This window comes from Motacilla alba, chromosome 15, assembly GCF_015832195.1.
Source record: "Motacilla alba alba isolate MOTALB_02 chromosome 15, Motacilla_alba_V1.0_pri, whole genome shotgun sequence".
In the NCBI taxonomy this organism is placed as follows: domain Eukaryota; kingdom Metazoa; phylum Chordata; class Aves; order Passeriformes; family Motacillidae; genus Motacilla; species Motacilla alba.
Genome location: NC_052030.1, coordinates 218154 through 232194, shown reverse-complemented (window position 1 = coordinate 232194; position 14041 = coordinate 218154). Strand labels below are relative to the sequence as shown.

The 14041-nt window shown below is 62.0% G+C and overlaps 2 protein-coding genes across 5 annotated transcripts; one reads left to right on the top strand and one right to left on the bottom strand.

The window, feature by feature from the left end:
* Window positions 1-2840: 2840 nt before the first annotated feature.
* Window positions 2841-5567, top strand: PLA2G3 (phospholipase A2 group III). Of its 3 annotated transcripts, none has more exons than XM_038152788.1 (7): window positions 2841-3282; window positions 3356-3488; window positions 3558-3692; window positions 3798-4258; window positions 4369-4498; window positions 4609-4743; window positions 4906-5567. In XM_038152788.1, exons 1-7 carry the CDS (start codon window positions 2856-2858, stop codon window positions 5102-5104), a joined length of 1620 nt encoding a protein of 539 aa, XP_038008716.1. In that variant the 5' UTR covers window positions 2841-2855; the 3' UTR covers window positions 5105-5567. The 3 variants fall into 3 exon arrangements, with proteins under 3 accessions (XP_038008716.1, XP_038008715.1, XP_038008717.1); XM_038152787.1 differs by having other exon boundaries at window positions 4903-5567; XM_038152789.1 differs by lacking the exons at window positions 3798-4258; window positions 4369-4498 and having other exon boundaries at window positions 4903-5567.
* Window positions 5568-5656: 89 nt separating this feature from the next.
* On the bottom strand, window positions 5657-13825 carry INPP5J (inositol polyphosphate-5-phosphatase J). 2 transcript variants are annotated; one of them, XM_038152785.1, is made up of 12 exons: window positions 13145-13825; window positions 12182-12292; window positions 10607-10715; window positions 9909-10025; window positions 9662-9837; window positions 8999-9110; window positions 8492-8601; window positions 7994-8183; window positions 7662-7799; window positions 7211-7303; window positions 6870-6974; window positions 5657-6734 (listed from the first exon to the last, which is right to left on the bottom strand). In XM_038152785.1, the coding sequence occupies exons 1-12, from the start codon at window positions 13750-13752 to the stop codon at window positions 6114-6116; spliced, it is 2490 nt and encodes an 829-aa protein (XP_038008713.1). In that variant the 5' UTR covers window positions 13753-13825; the 3' UTR covers window positions 5657-6113. The 2 variants fall into 2 exon arrangements, with proteins under 2 accessions (XP_038008713.1, XP_038008714.1); XM_038152786.1 differs by lacking the exon at window positions 7662-7799 and having other exon boundaries at window positions 13145-13824.
* Between the last annotated feature and the right edge of the window lie 216 nt (window positions 13826-14041).

Here is a 14041-nt window from a genome sequence, read left to right as displayed (position 1 = left end):
ATTGCTCCCTTCCGCAAAGCTGTTAAGTCCCAGTAAAAAGCAGAGAGGCTTGTATCCAGTGCTGCAGCAATTGCTTTTGCAGAAGGCAGAGCTGTGCATGTCCTCCAAGGGTGCTGTCCCCAGGTGACACAAGCAGGCCAGCAACATGCATGATGCACACACAATGGGAGCCAGTGCTGCTGCTGGCTGAGGCCAAGGGCAAGGCTGGACATGGGGACATCTGGGGGCATGTCAGCACTGAGACATGGATGAGCTCCGGGTCTGGCAGCCACTCACACAGTCTGTCCATCCAGCCGCTGCCTGCAGGATGTCTCCACAGGAGGCATCACCCCAACGCCCATGCTGGCCTGGGGAGTGCAAAAGGAGAAGAAATTAGTCCTGCCATGACTCAGAGTTCAGGGCAGATAAAGTCTGATTTATTCTCTTCTTCAGCCCAAGTAAGCCTAGCTTCAGTCCTGACCAGCTCAGCAGCCTTTACAAGCCCCACTCCAGTATGGGATCTTCCTTGTACTGGGGAGTCCCAAATGGAACACGACATGCAGAAGAAGGGGGAGAGAATTGCTTCCCCAGCCCATTTCTGCACTCTTGCTGACCAGGCTGGGACGCACTCCCTGCATGGACCATGACTGCTGGCATCTTCAGCAGAGCTCAGTGCTCCCCCAGTGCAGGCTCAGCCCCGAGTCCTTGGGAGCTGAGCCACAAGCTGGCCTTGTCTGCAGCCTTGAGCCACGTCAGCGGAGCTGGGTGCAGAGCTGGCAGTGCTGCCTGTTGAGTTGGGTAGCCCAGGGCTCAGGCCCACGTGCTCACTGCCCAGCCAGACACCAGCCTTGTGCCAGCAGTTGGCGGCAGGGCAGCAGCTGCATGATTACACTGTGGGGAGATCTGCTGCAGGGCCAGCCCTGTGAGCCGCTAGCTGCTTGGGCGGTGAAGGCCAGGGCATTAGGCGTCCCTCCTTATCCCCTGTTATCTTCCAGATAAACCCAAACTGGGTTTTCTGTCTCTCACCCAGTCATTCATTTGCAGCCAAGGCTGTCCTGTGCTGCCCCGTGGATCCCTCCTGTGGGGCCCCACAGGGCTGCCAGCACAGCCCAGGCACAGGGCAGCCCCAGGGCGCTGGGACAGGAGTGTGGCAGAGCCCGTGGCTGGAAGGCTCTGTGGATCCCTATGGGTGGAAAGCTGGTTCTCCCTCATCTGGGCTATCCCCGAGCAGAGCCCTTCCCCAGCCTTGGCATGCCAGTCCTGCCAGCCCCCGTCCAGCTTCATGAACACAGCTGCCAGGCCAGGGGAGGCCTTTGTGACATGTGTGTTGATGTCATGGGTGGCACACGGCAGCCCTATCATAGCCCTAGGGTGGACTCTGCCCTGTCTGCTGTGTATCGCTGTCAGGGAAATCCTGATAAGGTGAGATAAGCCTACACTGCCAAGCGCCATCCATCAGGCCCCAGTGTCTCCCAGTTAGGGTTAGGGCACGTGGGGATCCACAGACCACCTCCCCTGTCCCCCCCAGAACCCCAGCAGGGCAGAGCATCAGCCTGGACACAGACATGACTCCAGACTAGCCCTGGAAGAAAAAAGCACACCAGAGGAACCATCCTCCCTTCCCTTCCCTTCAGGCAGAGAAGTGCTTCTGGACCTCAGTGGGCCATTTCTCCTGAGCAGGGCCAGCATCCTTGAGGGATGCAGCAGTGATGCAGCAGGATTCTCAGACACGCTGGCCACCCTAAAGAACACTTCCCTGGGGCACTGGGGCGCTGGGATAGCTGGAGGGGTAAGCTCTGCCCCGCAGCCCAGCTGCCCTCCCAAGGTATTTGCAGGGTAGAGAGATCCTGATTCCCAGAGGGATATTGTACCAGCTAAGTTGTGCCACCAGTTGGAACGCAGCTCTGCAGGGATCCTTGGGCTCCTGCTGGGCACCAGCTGAGCAGAAGCCAGGGATGTGTCCTCATGGCAGCAGGCCAAGCCGGGCAGGGAGCACCAATGGTGTGTTCCAGCTGGGCAAGGCACAGACATGCTGGGTGAGTCCAGCAAAGTGCCGTGATGGTGGTGGAGTGACTGGAGCACCTGTGCTGTGTGAGGTGGCTGCAGGAGCAGGGTCTGCTGAGGCTGGAGCAGAGGAATTCTGAGGGATCCTGCTAATACACAGGCAGGGAGGGTGCAAGGAGAGTTCGTCTCCTCCCAGCAATGTCCAGTAGTGGAACAAAATGCAATAAGCACAAACTGGGACATGGCAGGTTCCTTTGAATATCAAGAAACACCTTTGTACTGTGAGAGGCCGGCCTCAGTACAGGTCACAGCAGGAGTTGCCCTGGGGCTGTGATGGCTCCATCCTCAGGTATCCCTCAAACAGGTCCTGGGCCATGGCGGCTTCTGCCGGGGCTGCACAGGACAGTGCTCTGTGTCCTGGCTGCACACAGGGGAAACTTGAGCAGGGACACGGCTGCAGCCGGTGCGGGGCACACACAGGGCTGGGCACGCACGGCACACGGGCACACACTCACGCTCATGTGTACGGTGTGCGGCAGGTGAGCGTCCGGGCACCTGCGCACACCTGCGCACACCTGCGCACAGAGTCGTGCACGCGGGAGCACACCGGTGAGTGCGCAGGGAGAGCGCGGGGGTGGGCTGCGTGTGGCAGGGGGTGCCGGGGATGGGGGTGCCGGGGATGGCGGTGCCGGGGATGGGGGTGCATGGCGGGTGCCCCAGACGGGGCCGGGAGCCGGGGTGAGGAGCCGGGGTCGGGGTCCCGGTGAGTCCCCGCCCCGCGGGGCGGGGCCTGCGCGGCGCGGGCCAATCAGCGCGGTGCTCGCGGGCGGGCGCGGGGTTAAAGCCGGGCGCGGCACGGCGCGGCGCGCGGGATGTGGGCGCGCGCGGTGCTGGCGGGCGCGGCGCTGTGCGCGTGCGTGCGCGCGTGGCCGGGCGGGCCGGTGTGCGCGCGGGAGGCGGCGGGCGCGGGCGGCGCGCGGTACGTGGCGTTCCTGAGCGCCGGGCCCGCCGGGGCCGCGCTGCTCGAGAGCGTCTGGGCCGCCCCCGGCCGCCTCCGCGCCTGCTGGGCCCGCCGCGACCCGCGCCTCGTCCGCGCCTTCCGCGCCGCCTGCGCGCAACGCCCGCCCGCCGCGCCCGGGGCCGCGCTGCGCCGGGCCCTGGCCGCGCTGTGGCGGCGTCGTGCCGCCTGCACCGACCCCGCGCCGCCGGGACCGCAACGCCGCCGCCGCCGGGGCTGGACGCTGCCGGGAACGCTGTGGTGCGGCGCGGGGAACTCGGCGGGGAACTGGAGCGAGCTGGGTACGGAGCGGCGGGGGGCGGCGGGAGCGCCCGGTGTCCCCCCGCGAGGCCGCGCTCACCGGCGCCTCCGCAGGGCTCTTCCGCGGCCCCGACCGCTGCTGTCGCGAGCACGACCAGTGCTGGGCGCAGATCACGGCGCTGCAGTTCAACTACGGCATCCGCAACTACCGCCTGCACACCGTGTCCCACTGCGACTGCGACGCCAGGTGAGCGCGGACCGTGGGGAAACGGGGCGTTCGGGGAGCCCGCCCTCCTCATCGGCCCGCCGCCCGCAGGTTCCGGCGGTGCCTGCTCGCCATCAACGACACCGTCTCCAATATCATCGGCGTCACATTCTTCAACCTGTTGGAGGTGCCGTGCTTCGTGCTGGAAGAGAGCGAGAAGTGCATCCAGTGGCACTGGTGGAGTGGGTGAGTTCCCGGGGGTGCCCCGGCCCTCAGCGTTTCCTGCCCGGCTGTCTCCTCGGGCACTGGCTCGGTTGGTGTGCAGGATCTCACAGCCCGTGGTGTCCCCAGGTGTGAGCGCTACGGAGTAGTGCCTCTGGCCAGGATGGTGCAGCAGAGTCAGTACCACCCCAGCCTACCAGCAGAGGAGAGGGGCCGCCCCACTGTGCAGCCACTGGGCCAGGGAAGGAGTTTCTCTAGAACAGGGCGTAAGCGGTTTCGACAGGGACTGAGGGCAAAGCCTGGGCGCCGCAAGGCAAGGAGACCTAAGACAGCCCAGCAGCCACAGGGCCCAGGTACCCCTGCGTCGGCCAGGGTCAAGGCTGAGCTCACAACCAGGCACCCGGCAGTGCAGTGGGGGCTAGAGCCTGGCTGTGCAACAGCACTGACAGTGTCAGGACAGGATTTGGTTGGAGCAGAGCAAGGAGCTGGAATCTCAGCACGTCCTCGGCATGGCAGCCTTGGACCCAGCCCAGCCACAGCGCAGTGTGGAGCCACCCCCGTACCAGCTGTGCAGGGGCTCAGGCAGCAGGGTGAGCTGGTGCTGTGGGCAGCATGCGCACACCGCAGCTGGGGCGGCCCAAGGCCTCAGGCTGGTGGGGTCATGTGCTGGGTGTGCCCATTACCTCCCCACTCTCCTCAGGCCCGGGCAGGGGGTGTAGGTGCAACAAGCACCTGGCTAAGTGTGAGCACCAGATCGCACCCCATGAGGTAAGGTACCAGCTACACAACGTGGACAGCCGGACGCTCTTCCACTGCAACTGCACGCGCAGGTGTGAGTCCAGGAGGAAAAGGGCACTGTGTGCATACAGCTGGGCATCAGAGGAGGTGGGATGCTTGCCCTGGCCAGCACCTGGTGACACGTGCGCTCCTGTGCCTGCAGGCTGGCACGGTGCCTCCACAGGGCAAGGGACTGCAGTGACATGGACTTGGCTGTCCTGGGTGACCGCATCACCACGGACTGCTTTGTGCTAGAGCTGCCTGCTGCCTGCAGCCCAGGCAGCGGGTCACAGCGCAGGTAAGTGGGGAAGGCAAGAGGCCACGGCCTGGATGGGGAGGGAACCAGTAGTGCAAGCGTTGGCCCCTGCTCTGCCATGCCACAACCAGGCTGCAGGGCAGGGACAGTGGATGTTGGTGCTGCAGGGTTACAGTGATGCTCACAGCTTTGCTTTTCCAGCAGCTGTACCATGGTGACCAGGGCTGTGCTTGTACCTGCACAGCAGCTCAAAAAGGTTCTAAGACGCTGGGGCCCTCTGCGTGTGAGCTCCAAGGCCAAGCATCTACACGGGAAGACACATGCCAGGGGAGGCACCCTCTGTGAGCAGTGCCAGCATCTGGCTGTAGAGCAGACACCAGCTTGGCCCCACGCAGTGCTTTGATGACACCCAAGCAGCGCTGCCTTGGGGAAGAAGGGGAGGAAGATGTGCTGTGCAGCAGCTGCAGTTGGGACCTGCTTGGGGTCTGGTCCTCAAGTCAAAGGATGGCACTGAGCATGGCTGTTAGCATAACAGCATGGAGCTGGGGACGACAGCCAGAGCAGGCAGAGGGGCTGAGAAGCCTCTCAAGGAGCTGTGGCTGCCATCCATGAGTATCAAAAGCAAGGGGAAAGAAATAGGAGGGCTCAGGAAAGAGGAAACCCATTGTCCTTCCCTGGTGTGCTCTGGGGCAGGGGGGATGGCAGGGCACCCCACCCCTAAATTGGTGACCCTTCAAGTGGGGGGCCTGGGCAGTGAGGTGTAATCCTGACCCTCTTGCCCAGGCAGGGTAGGAGGGCTGAGGTCAGTACCTGAATGCAGCAGAAAAAATAAAGGGTGGGTGGTCAGAGCATGGTGTATGGTACAAGAGTTGAGCCTGCTGTCCCCTCTTTGATGCTGTGACCCCCCACCCCAGGGCTGATCCTGCCCCCAGCAGTGAGCACAGTGCAGCTGGGGTGGGCAGGATCATTTATTTTGTCACTTGCACTATGTTCAGGCTGAGGCACAGTAGTAGAGCAGGGAAGGAGCAAGCTTTGATCTCCAGGGTACCCTGTGGTGGTCCTTGCTCTGTGCCTATCACCATTCCTGCCAGAGCCCTGCCCTGGCCTTTTGTGCCACCTCAGGTGTGAGGCCAGCACTCCTCCCATGGGACAAGAGTCCTGCACTTGGAAGTTCATGAGAGGTTCCCCAAACTGCATTAGACAACTTTGCCCACCCTCCCTGGTGTGGTCCCCTCACAGCCCAGGGCAGGAGCTTGGGCTGGGGGCAGCAAGGGGGGGGCCTCTACCTGCCAGGCACACAACAGGGGTGAGGAGTCACTGCAATAAATAAGGGAGGGAGTGTCTCAGCAGGGAAGTGGCAGAGGAAAGCACACAGCAAGCGCACTATAGGCAGGAGGAAGAGAGCCACTGTCTCAGCGGCCCATGGCACAGCTCTGTCTGTCCAGTTCCTGGGGGCTGTGCCCCTCCTTTGGGGAGGGGCTGCAGCCAGGGGGGCTGGTGGGGCTCGTTCTCTGGCAAGGATGGTAGCCCTGATCTGCGCTGTCCCGCCGCCGGCCCAGGGCCTGCTCAATCATCTCCAGGCGCAGAGCAGGCAGCAGGCCCAGGCTCCGGGGGTCAGCCCTGGGCAGGGAGCTGTCAGCAGAGACACGCCACAGGCCACTCTGCTCCTGCGCAGTCTGGTAGAACGAGCTGCCATCTGGGCTCTCAGCTGCCTGTCCCAGCTCCTTGCTCTTGACTTCACGGTGCCCCAGCTCCTCACGGGGCAGATGGATGGTGGGGATATTCCTGGGGAGGCTGCAGCGGCTCTGGGGCGAGGGACTGCGGCTTGTACCCCTGTCCCGGCTTGTTGGCCGCAGGATGAGGCCCTGGAACTTGGCCAGGCTGGGGCTTCGGCTCCGGTGACGTTTCATCTTGCCCGGGCTGGGACTACGGGATTTGGGAGCCAGGAGGACAAGTGTACTGTCATCCTCTTCTGAGCTGCTGCCTGAGCTGTCTGTAGAGCTGCTGCCCTCCTCTGACCTGGGTAGGGAAATCTGCACCCCTGCATCAGCACTGGTAGCTGACCCTCACAGGGGACTGTAGGGTACCACACCAGCTGGCCTCCCCCATCCAGAGACACACCCCCCCACCACCACAGCCATCCCCCCTTACCTCTTGGGTGTGCTCACCTGGAAGGGCTCAGTCACACCCGCGATGCTGCTGGAGGTGTTGCTGTAGTATCCAAGGATGTACTCTCCATTCCCCTTGGGCAGTGCTTCCTCAGAGAACATCACCTGCAGCCCAGAGACACCTGATGGGCACTGAGCTTGGCACAGGGGTGCCCCCCCCGCCACCTCCAACCCCGGCCAAAAGCACAAATCTCTGCTGCCAATACCATGAGCCTGCCCCATACTTGGCAAAAAGCAATAACAAGGTGCCTGCCTCTCCCACCCAGGGGCACAAAGGGGCGAATGTCCCCCCACTGAGGGGCAGAAGTGCCAGCGGGACAGCAGGGCTGGCCCCAGCTCACCTGTGCACACAGCTGCTTCTCCAGGCAGCGCTCCCCATCATCACTCCTGGCCCAGACATAGGACACGTAGTCTTTAGGGTGCCGAAACCCCACCTGTGCTCAATACATGGGACAATACAAGTGAGTGGGGACAATGTGAGCCCCACTTGCCACAGTCACTCTTCTGTCTCCTGTTGCTCAGCCCGCTCTGCTCACACAGGGTGACCCAAAGCTGCCTTGCACCCCCCTGCAGGTGTGCCCTGGGGCCCTGTGGGGCCCACAGAGCAGGGGGAAGGAGGAACTGCTGGACCAGAGCCTCCTGAAGCAGGACCATATCATGATGCCAGGGGAAGGGAGGGCACAGCTCCATGCCCTCACCATGTTCACTGGTGAGGTGTAGCTCAGAAGGGACCCCACAGTGCTGTGCAGTGCTCCCCACTCCCTCCAGCCCCAGCAGCCCCCAAGCCCCTACCCGGTAGAGTCCTATCCAGTCCCAGGAGCTCCGGTGGAAGCCAACAGCCATCTTGTACCTGACAACTGCTTGCTCAGGCCTGCTCCACTCGTCAGCCACATAAATCTCAACCAGGGGCTTCTCCACCTTGGAAGCAAACTGCCAGAGAAAGGGCATGGCAAAGAGCTGCCTCCGCTGCCCAGGGACCCCCGGCATATACCCACAGCAGCCCCCAGTAAGAGGCAAGGCAGCTGAGCTTGCCAAACCGAAGTAAGCTCCCCCCACACACAAGGCTGGACATTCCATCCCTGCAGCTCCTGCCTGTGTTCCCAGCAGCCCTGGACAGTGCTCACCTGCACGGCAAAGATGGCAGCTACTGGCTTGTGGTCGCTGACTGTGTATTCCATGTGACTGCAGTAGCACAGTTGGCTCACTGACAGCACACCCTGGCTGGGCCGGTGCCCGCCTGTGCCCAGCCCCTTGCTGGGAGGTTTTATCTTCCACAGGATGCGGTCAGTCCAGGCAGGTTTTCGCTTCTTGGCACTGCAGGGCACAGAGGGGCATCTCTTACCTGGCAGGGGCAGTGGGTTCTGACCCAAACTGCCTCCCCCTGGCACTATGGCACACCTGGGCAGAGGATGCAGCTCAGCACCCTCTCATCTTGGTGCTCAGCACAGCTGCAGGGACAGACCTGTGCTGGCACCAGCACTGCCATCCCATCACAGTCCAGCCTGTGCCCACCCCAGCAGGGCTGCTCTCCCCACCCATCCACACCAGCACCTGCACTGGCTCTGAGTCCCACAGCTCCTGCATCTCTCAGCCCCACCTCATGCCCAGCTCTGCTCTCCTACCTGCTGTCATACTTGTTGGTGCCCACATCAAACTTGAAAGTGGGTGGGAAGTTCAGGGGTCCCTCCTGGAAGCCTCTGAGAACAGGCCACGTACTTTTGGCAATGTTCAGCTGTGGGGAAGAGAGCACATCAAGGAGCACCGCAACCCCCATGGCCAGACCTCTCTGCAAATCCTGCCAAAATGTCTCCACCCTCACACACTGTGACATCCCAGTCCCATTCCTGCCAGCTCCCACAGCTCTCAGTTTGCCCATCTTTGCCAGCAGCTAGTCTGCAGACTCAATGCCTCAGCTCTTCTTCACACCCTCATGAGGGAAGCGTGCCCAGCTCCATCCAGACTGACCTGGGATTCTGCTGTCCCTCCCCCAGAGACATGAGACCCAGGGCTCTTTGTGTCCTACAGGTTGCAAGAGGACATGCCCTGTCCCACAGCTGCATGGGCAGTTTTGGGGAGAGTCAATCACTGCTAGGGGTCCAGTGTAGGCTGGCAGCACACCCATCCCTCACCTGATCCTTCTCCCAGAGCTGGCTCAGGACATTGCTGTCAATGGCATACTTCACAAAACAGATGTCCAGGCTCTCAATGCGGAAATTGAGGTCCCCAAACCAGAACACGAGGCTGTGGATGGTAGCAAGAGCAACGGGCTGAAAGGGCTGAGGCTACCAGAGCCAGGGACAGCAGGGGTAAAGTGTCCCCAGCCTGGGGGCAGCCTTAGCCCACAGCACAGGTGCTCTTGGCACAAGTCACTGCTCAGCCAGCAGCCTGGCCAGCTGCCAGGATTCTGTAGGTAGGACCAAGCACCATTGGCCAAATGGGCCAGACTTCCCCAAGCTGAAACCAAGGGTGGAAATTTCCACAGTGAGGCACCCACTGGATTCAGACCGCAAAGCCAGGACACAGGGACAGAGCTGGGCCCTCCAACTGGTCCCAAACCCCAACAGTGCTAGTCAGGCACGAGTTGTACCAGCCCTGAATGTGGTGAGACCAAGATCCCTCTATAAACACCTACCCCACCATGCTGAGTCCATGCTGGGCCAGCTCTGCAGGCAAGACCTAATCTCCAAGCTGTGCTGGGATGCAGGGGAGACCCCAGACCCTACATGGAGGTGGTCAAGGACTGGGACTGGCACTAGAGCCCAGACTGGGAAGCAAAGTGGTGGGGTACGCACTCGTGGTCCAGGATGCCGTTGGCCACAGGCCCCTCAAACTGCTGCATGTGCAGTATGGTGGCAAAGTCCTCCTTGCGCTGCTCCGCCTTTTCCAGGTGTGCTGGCAGGTGGCAGTTCAGGAAGCAGACCATGTGGCCGAAGATGGAGAGACGAACACTCACCCCACCCTTGTTGCCCTGCACCAAGAGGATCCCATGACTCCTTAGGAAGCCAGCCCCTTGCAATCTCCCCCCAGGGCCACACTCACCCAGTATCCCCCCAGTCCTGTCCTGGTGCAGTCTGTCTGGATGTCCTGAAGGAAGGGCAGGTGGTAGTACTTGGCAAACACCAGCAGGATCACACCTTGCATCCGCACTGTGCTGACCTGGAATTGGAGCAACGGCTGGAGTGGGATGGTGGAGAGCCTGGGGACAGGGGGACAACTCCCCGCACTCCAGGCCATGGGGCAGCACCTCCACCCTTCGTGTGCCCCTCCATCCCACAGGTGACTAACAGCACAATTGCTTCAGAGATCTGTGTGTAGCCTCCTGAGCGCAGCCTCCTGAGCCTCAGTGATGCTGGTCTTACGTATGCTCTGAGGCAAATGCCTTGGAGGGGCTGAACCTGTCTGGGGGAGCTGAGCTTGCCCTGAGTCTCGCAGGCTGTTGCCAGCGGCACCAGCCAGTTCCCACATTTACCCCCTCACCCTGGTTCAATGCAGGGCCAACATAAAGTCACCCCAAAGCACCAGAGGGGAAGCATAAACACAGGAAAGGCAGCTGGGTGGCACAAGCCAAACAACTTGCTGGGTGATATGCAGCAGCAGTTCCTGCTGCCTGGATGGCTGCAGGTTGTCCCTCCAGCCAGCTCTCCCACTGCACCTCCCTCCCAGCCTTCTGTTCCTGTGTCCCACATGCCTGGCAGGCAGAGAAAGCACCAGCAGCCAACTCCTTCAGGACTCCTTACCAGGATGAAGTGGAAGGGGCTCAGCACATCCATGAAGAGTTCACTCCACTGATCTGTGAAGAGGGCATCCTTCAAGCGCTTGTTTATCTTGGAGTTTACCTCCTGCAGCCTGAGAGGAAATGTACAGGTCCTTCAGCCACACCAGGAAACTCTCTGTGTCCCAGTTAGTGAGAACTTGGGAGAGGTGCCAAAGCCCAATGCTGGGCAGCTGCAGGGTGGGAAGGGCAGTTCAAGGGAAGACACTGATTTTGGAGCACAAACCAGACATGTCCTTGCTCCAGCAATTCTGGGCCATGTGGTGGCAGGAGGCCCAAGTGGCCCTGAATCCAGGAGGCTGTGGCCCTTTCTAAGGCAGAAGCAGTTAAGCTGCACAGGGTTGAGCAGAAGCCTAAAGCCCATCTCGGTGTGCAAGAGGGGCTTACGGGGCCTTTCAGTCTCTACAGAGAAGTCATGTCCCAACAGCACAAAGTGTCCAGATGTATTTGAGCTGCGTAGCTCAGAGCAGCAGCAACCAGAAAGCTAAAACAGTGCTCCTCCCAGCTTGGCAATTAATGAAGAGAAGGAAAAATGTCCACAGAGAACAGCACAATCAGGAAATGTCTTGCCCAAAAATATCGAGCGCTTAGAGCACAAAGACACAGGTCAGAGGAAGGACACAGCCAGGCAGAGATGCCAGGAAGCGAGCAGTAGCAGGACACCCTGCCCTGGCCAGAGCATGGTCCCAGCAGGTCCCTCACTATCAGCTACACCCCTCACCCCATCCATCCAGCTCAGGTTGACCTCTGCCAGCCACACAGACCTCTTCCACTGGCCTGTAAGGCTGAGGGGACTGAGAGGCTGGCTCCAACATAGCTTCAGCAGTGTCAGCCTTTACACCGCTATGCCCCTGCAGCTGGGAGCTCGGGGGCAGTCCTGGAAACAGATCCAGCTTTTCCACCTCATACCTATAGGCAGAGGCTGCTTCCTGCTCCCTGTGCAAAGACAGCACATCCCTGGGCTTAGCAGGAATTCATACACCACTGCAGTCCTCTAGGGACAGCCACCCTCACCTCACCAGCTTCACCACAGTGCTGTGGTACTGCCCTGTCAGCACGTCTGTGTACCAGGGGCATGGAGCCAATCCAGCCTCAGGAGAACAACAGATCTATGCCCTTGACACCTGCATACCACATGCAAAAGCACAGAGGAGGAGAATGCTCCCAGAGGACTTGGCGAGGTGAGTCAAATGCCTTGACAGACCTGACCCAAAGACTGCCACAGCTCACAGCAAGAACAGGGCTTACTTGGTCCAGCAGAGCCAACCTCAGGCTCGATGAATATCCAAGTCTAATCAGTACTCAAAGGTTTCCATTCCTCTCAGTACTCCCATTTTACCAAGAACTGATTCTCCATCACCTTTTCTGACATGCTATCATTTGTGACGCACACCCCTCCCTGCTCCCCATGCCCCAAGGGAGGCTGGGGCTGCAGCTCTTCCATTCCTTGTCCCCCAGGGGTTTGGGGATTCCCCAAAAAGGGGATTTGCCAGAGGGGGGGAGGGGAAGGAAAACGAGAAGCTGCCCCTCATCTTCTTACCCAATGGCGATCATGTCCACGTCGTTTGTCTCGCCCGTGTTGAGGTGCAGCAGGGACGTCACATCATTTGGGGGCATGGCTGTACCTACGTTCCAGGTGACCACTGTGATGCTTGGGAGGACAAAGGAAGAACAGGCTAACATGAAGGCTCAGAGGGGTTCCTTGTGACCCTGTTCAACCCCTAGATCCACCAAGGAAGCTTTTTGCTGGCAACAGAAGCAGCCAAGGCTAAAGCTTAGTCATGGGATATACACCAAGTCCTTAACTCCCATATGAGGGAGACAGATCCCTGCCTCCAAGATCCCCCAGGATGTGCACCTGAAATTCTAGAACACAAAGAGCCCTCGTCTTCCTCACCACCAGCTGACACAGGCAGGCTATGAGACAGGGTGTCTCTGGAAAACCGCTTCCCCCCCTTCCCCAGGAAGGCTCAGGCTCCTGGGGAAAAGGACCCGGATTTCAGCTCCCAGCCCCTGCCAGCCACAAAGGCCAGGGCAGCGCATGTGACAGCAGTGCTGCAACCCCCCAGCGGTGTCCTTCACCAACGCAAAGCCACATCCGTCACAACACATTAATGCCACTGCGCAACGGGGCACCAGCAAAGGGCCCGCAGGCTCCTTTGGTAGCGACAGGAGCCTCGGGCACAGGCTATGATTCAATAGGGAAAGAGAGCAGCGCCACGCTAGCCCCAGTGCTCAGGGACAGTCGGGGCAGGTAGCACTCACTCCACAGTCGGTGTCTCTATCACGATATCCCGCACGAACAGTGCGCGCCATACATCCTCCCCGCCGGGAGCTTGCCTGCAGCCCCGCACCCCAATCCTGCTGAATCCGCCACAGCGGGAAGAAGGGACACAGCGGGAAGAAGGAAGGGGCACGGCGGGAAGAAGGAAGGGGCACTGCGGGTGCTGCTCCCGCGGCACTGCGAGCCCCGTCCCCGCAAGCGCCCCGCGGCGCCACTCACCGGAACGCGCCATCCTCCGGGGCTCGTCCCGGGCAGTCCGGCAGCACATCGCAGACGTCGCTGGGGCCGAGACGGCCGAGGGGCCGGGCGAGGACGGGCAGCTCGCCCGACTCCGCTCGGGGGGTCAGGCCCGCCCACCCGCCGGCGAGGAACTCGCTGGACACGGCCTTGGGCAGCGAGGGGGCGCGGGGCACGGCGGGGCCCGCCCAGGCCGCGATGTGGTCGCTGGACTCCGCTTTGGGCAGCATCTCCCGCCGCTCCGGCGGGGCCGGCGCGGGGAAGGTGACCCGACCGGGCGCTGCAGGGGACGGGGGGCCGCCCGGGCCGGGGGACAGCAAGGCCGGCAGCGGGAGAGCCTCGGGCGGGGTCTGGGCCTGGGGCCGCTCCTCGGTTCCTGCGCGCCGCGGGCAGCCGTGCCCGAAGCCGTGTCCGTCCGGTCGGGAGCTCCTACGGCCGCCCGGGACGCCGCCGCCGAGGAAAGGCGCCGCCGAAACCGCAGCGTCGGGCGGGAGCCGAGCTGCGCTACCGGGACCGCGCGGGGGGCCGGGTCGAGACCCCGCGCCGGAGGCCGAGCCCCGGTCGGCGCTGCCGCGCCGGGCCGGCTCCATCGGCGGCAGCAGACCGGAGCGGCCCCGGCGCCGGCCCCGCCCCGGCCCCGCCCCGCGTACCTTGCGGCCCCGCCCCGTGACGTAGCCACACAGTGACGTCAACGCCCACCACCTGCGCGGCGCATTAAAGGCGCAGGAGCGGCCCCGCCCCTCGCTCACCTGCGGCCCCGTCCCGCTCACGTGAGGGCGCGTGCCTAGCGCTGTCCGCCGAAAGCCTCTCCTGGCGCGTGCCCCTGCCCCGTCACCTGCCCCTGAGTGTACACACCTGTCCTTGTGTGTGCACACCTGC